At 34.4% G+C, this 5,166-nt stretch overlaps 1 protein-coding gene across 1 annotated transcript in view; it reads left to right on the forward strand.

Annotated features, from left to right (window-relative positions):
* Window positions 1-203: 203 nt before the first annotated feature.
* LOC111622162 (protein OS-9-like) overlaps window positions 204-5,166 on the forward strand; it is a gene marked incomplete at its 5' end in the record, with an annotated part of 68,314 nt that continues 63,351 nt past the window's right edge. The window contains 3 exon segments of the mRNA XM_023364498.1: window positions 204-270; window positions 351-427; window positions 524-625. Coding sequence (XP_023220266.1) covers window positions 204-270; window positions 351-427; window positions 524-625 — 246 coding nt within the window.

A 5,166-nucleotide genomic window follows, 5' to 3' on the forward strand; every position in this document is an offset into this window, starting at 1 on the left:
CTAGGAAATGACTGTTCCACTTCATTTTCATTGAGAATATAAACTGTCCTAAAAGCATCTTACAATGATAAAAAGTTTTCTATTTGTTACATACTAATTAATATGTTTAGCATTATTTTATTGATGATAATGTTTAATTTGATGTGATATAAATAAACATTAACATTAAGCATAACTAAATAAATAAATTATTTTTTATTATATAGACTAAGGATTGGTGGACATATGAACTTTGTTATGGCCATTATATCAAACAGTATCATGTAGAAGGTATATTGGTGAAATACTGTACTAATAGTTTAAATTATTACTTACATTTTAATGTGTTCTTTCTTATAAAATTTTGATAGATAGTAAAATAGTTGGCCAAGTTATCACTCTTGGCTTGTACGATTCTGATTTTGATTGGGACAATGAAACTAACAAGGTTAGTGTGTTTTAGAATTTTTTTTCTTTTGTTTATTTATTAAGAATTATAAAGTGTCTTTTTTTTTTTGATTTATTTAATTAATTAAAACTTCAGGATAAATCAAGTGAGAACCGACAGAAGCGTTACCACAGTCAATATTATAATAATGGCAGTAAATGTGATCTGACGGGTCAACCACGAAATGCAGAGATAAGAGTGAGTTGAAAATATACTATATTCAGATATTTTATAAGGAATTGAACAAAAAGACTTCAAATAGTATAATACTATAGTAAGAAAAATATATTCTATTGATGAAGAATGTTTTGAATGAATGAAAACTTGATGAAAAGTATTTGTGCCTTGTCAATCTTGGGTTTATATAAGTTTAGAGTGATGGGTATATTCATGTTTCTTAACTTCCCTTGCTGCTGGATCATTTTTCCTCTGATATGTTTTCTGGAGCCTATGAACCATCTGCTATTGTGAGCTAAGAGCTCTGTTACACCATTTGCCTTTGCTTCAACTCAGTGAACCTGATGGTGCTCCAGTAAGCAGACTGAATGGATGTAGTAAGATGGTTGGCCAGGGAATCAATATTGCTTATATCAGCTATTCCCCAACATTGGGCTGTGCCCGATAGGCTTTGAAAAGTTCCTCAAAGAGATGCCAGTCAGTCTTCTTGTTTACCTGCTAACTATTGTTGACTAACAGTTCTGTAATGTGGATAGAAGTTTTTATATAGCAATGGTTACTGGTGCTATCATTTTCAGGAGAGTGGCAAAACTGGACAAGGCGCTGTGCCTGCTAGTTGGCCAAACATAAGTTGATCCAACTCTTTCCCTAGTACAGGAATAGATGGGGAGAGGGCTGGTGTTGCAGGAAGCCATACCATTCCTAGAGAGGAATTCATAAACTTGGTATCCTCCTCCTGTGGGCTATTCCAGGCAGCAGACTTTGCATTAAAGTCTCCACCAACAATCCAAGGGAGAGAGTTTATACTGTCCTTAATCCTCAGTAGGTTCACCAAGAGATTATTGATGCACTCAAAAGGGAAACAGTAGACAGAAGATAGGTATAAAGTCTTATTATTATATGTAAGGAGAACAGTGGTGACATAATAGATACTGTGGTTAGGGCAGAAGGTGATATTGAAACTCTTGTTGCAAGATAGAATGCTTGTTTTTATAATATGGTTGAAGTCCTTAGGAGGAAAGATTTGCCACCTCAAAAGCAAACAATAGTGTTTTGAATAAGGTAGCACTTTTGGATTAAAATGAGGTTAGCCCTATGATTATCTACCATTTTTTGCGCAAGTGTTGATGCAACATTTGACTTCTGTACATTAATTTGCAGGATAGTTAGAACTAAAACTGCTCGTTTGGAATGGATTGGTAATATTTTGACAGATTAATGTGTTGTTATCCAATTTAGGGACCTGATACTGCCTACAACCTATAATTAGTTTAACAGATAGGGTTTTCATTCTTAATGTTACTAGACAACTATGACTCTAGGCACATGATTCATACCGAGTTTTTATTATCTAGGAGGTCTTTATTTGCCCACTTAAAATTAATGTAGCAGGGAGCCTCTTCTTTTTTCCAGCAGTCTGTGAATTTATGGCTCCTGGGACAATGGTTGCATCTCTGGATATCTGTGCACTTGGTAGATCTGTGACCATAGTCACAACACTGAAAGCAATGTAGGAGGGGTATGAAGTCATTGATGCTTATAGTCCCCCATGACATGGACACGTGTTCGGCTGCCACCAAGCTGTCCTGGATCCTGGGCAAAACAGACAAAATGACATACTTGCAGCTCTCCCCAACCCTGCTCTTGCCCCTGGATAGGCAGTGCTAATCCTGCATTTCTGAAAGAAGGAATCCCTATGCAAGTCTTTCCAGAATTTAGTGTTTTGCTTGTAGCTCTGAGATGTTTTCTTCTTCTATTGAGTTTGGGACATTGATCAAAATGACCCAAGGCTTCCTCCCCTCGGAGATCTTGCATGTTACTGGTCTATTGACATGAGGAATCATGTCAACAGACCAGTAATATTGCATAACCTGCTTGTTTTCAATTGCCTGATGCAGCTTTTTCCTCTTCTGACAGATGACTCACCATTAATCTCAATTTTCACTTATGCAAACTACAGAATTAGTGCCTGGTTCAAAATGTTTTCTATGTTGCTTTAATTCATTGTTTACATCAAACAGGATTGTTGGGATAGGATACTAAAGGTTGCTTTAACTTGTAGCATTGTTCACAGGAAATTGTGATTTTGCTATTATATTGTAATCACTTATTACCTATTACTTTGTCAATGAGTATATTTTAAAACATTTTTATGTTATTGCAATTTATAGACAGTAGACAACCAACAAGAATTACTTTTTCAACAGGAATAATGTAGAAATGAAGAATATTGACTATTGTGAGATCCAACAGTAGGGAGGCATTAAACCCCACTCTGTTGACACCAAATGTGAGCTCTGCTGAGAGGTATGGGATAAACACCCAAACTCCGGATACCAAATGTGAGATTGGGGAGACCCTTGCTCACTGAACAGGATGGATAATTCCCATCTAACGTCAGGGTCCTGACACCAGTTAGAAAAGTTTTGAATTGTGTTCTAACTTGCGATAAATAGTTGTTGCAAATCCGAGTGGTATTTTGTGAGGAGGGATTTATGCTTTTGTGGAAAGGTTGATGGAGTTAGACCATTAAACAAGCTAAGATATAACTAAGTATATTTATTTAAACATCTATATGATATATTACAAACAGAATGATTGAAATGATAATAAATGAACTGACACAAACGATAAGATAAGAATATAAATCAGTGGATATACATTATCCTGTATGAGGTTTTCTTACTCTATCCTCTAACTCTATACAATAATCGTCATGAGATAGAGTTTACAAAGAATAATATTTTGTTACCTGGTCATTGACATATAAGTGAGAACCTTTACCTTGAAGATGGAGAGTGAAATCTCAGACTATCCTTTTATTATTTGATGAGTGCACCAGAGCAAAAAGAAACTTGATCGATAGGCTAAGGTTGATCATAACCTATGGCTAGTGACATGGTTAAACATGATGGAAAGCATCATTCAAAAGTGAAGAGGCACCTTATATATGAATTTGATGGACCAATGAAATTATCCATAAACACTCTCCACATTCTGTTACTAAGAGAACTATGAAGTGTTACTTTCACTTCTAAAGGAACAATTCCCTGCTCTCTGTGACTCAGAGGAATCAAGAGAACAAATTAGATAAGTTTTTTTTTTTTTTGTTTTAACATAATATTTTAAAAATATTATTTTAAATACTTGAATAAACTTCAGGTTCTCACACTATTATAATGAACAAATTGGGTCAAAAAACAATGATACTGTCAATAGTAGCTCTTAAATATAAACCAATTGTTGCTTTGATGGGTAGAACTACTGTAATGATAGACAGTAGGCAAAGTTTTGCAGGAACAAATAGAAGAACACTATTATACTTGAAGTGGATGAATGGGATCTACTTCCAAATCAGGTGAAGAATTTTCTTATCTTGGCTACCACAGGACACTGCTCACTGGTCAAGATGCCTACTTGCCCTCAGCTCCTAAAAAGTTAAAGAACTTTTAGAATACAATTTAAATAATAGTCTTACTTAATTTTTTTTATTACATTATTGTATTTTTTTTTAAATAAAAAAATTTAGAAAATTTAGTAATGATATATCTACAAGAATTAATCAAANGAGCTGTGAGAAAGTCTACCGAAATTTTGTTCGGATTGAAGAGACATTTACCTATATAAAAAGATTTATTTATTTAAATAAGTTTTATCAGGTTGAAAAGTGAAACTTAGACATTTTGAAAGAATACTTTATTGACACTTAACTCAACAGTGATTACAGTTTAGTCTTGTAGATAATCACCATAAATATCGATAGCATCTTGCTTGCATCAGTTGCATGTTTGCTGCAAACTTTCAATCCTGTGACTATAGAATGACTGGGTTTCTTTGAAGAAAGTCTCGAGTGTTGGGTATTGTCATTGAACTGTATATTGGCAATATGGTTCTGCTGGACGTGAAACAGATGATAGTCAGTTGGTGCCGAGTATGGGCTGTAAGATCTCCCATCCCAGACTTGCTTACTTTTCTAAGATCATTTATGCTCTATGTGCTGGTGCATTGTTGTGATGGTATTGGAGTTTGTCAATTTTTGGACAAAATGATAAGCATAAATTTTGATTCTTTGTGTGATAAGCATAAACTTTGTTGAAGGGGACTAATCACATAGTGAACACACTAGTAATTGACTATGTCAACTTTATTATACAAGGAAATGCATTTTGCATTGCATTACACTTTTGCCTCTCTTCAGTCCTTTATTAGAGATCTACTTAATTATTAATTAAACAATAAATGCTATATAATTCTAATATACAGTAGACCCCCCTATAACGCTTAGATACGTTCCACGCTAACCGAAAATTACGTTGTAGGAACGATTAAATACATGAGCCAATCGCAGCCCGATAGGTGGGAACTTTACGGACTAAGGCTGTTCGAAAGGTTTTCTTCTATAAAATTGACCGATTCTAGACTAATTCCACTCAACATTTCCAAAATACATATAATTTTTTGGGAATAATCTGTATAAACTATGCTATAAACAAAAAATTATAGGATTACTTACCGAGTGTGTACCGTTCGACTACGCCGTTGCTTAAAGCTGGTTTTCATCG

This window comes from Centruroides sculpturatus, unplaced genomic scaffold (assembly GCF_000671375.1).
Source record: "Centruroides sculpturatus isolate CEXI.00-Female unplaced genomic scaffold, Cexi_2.0 scaffold306, whole genome shotgun sequence".
NCBI classification, from domain to species: domain Eukaryota; kingdom Metazoa; phylum Arthropoda; class Arachnida; order Scorpiones; family Buthidae; genus Centruroides; species Centruroides sculpturatus.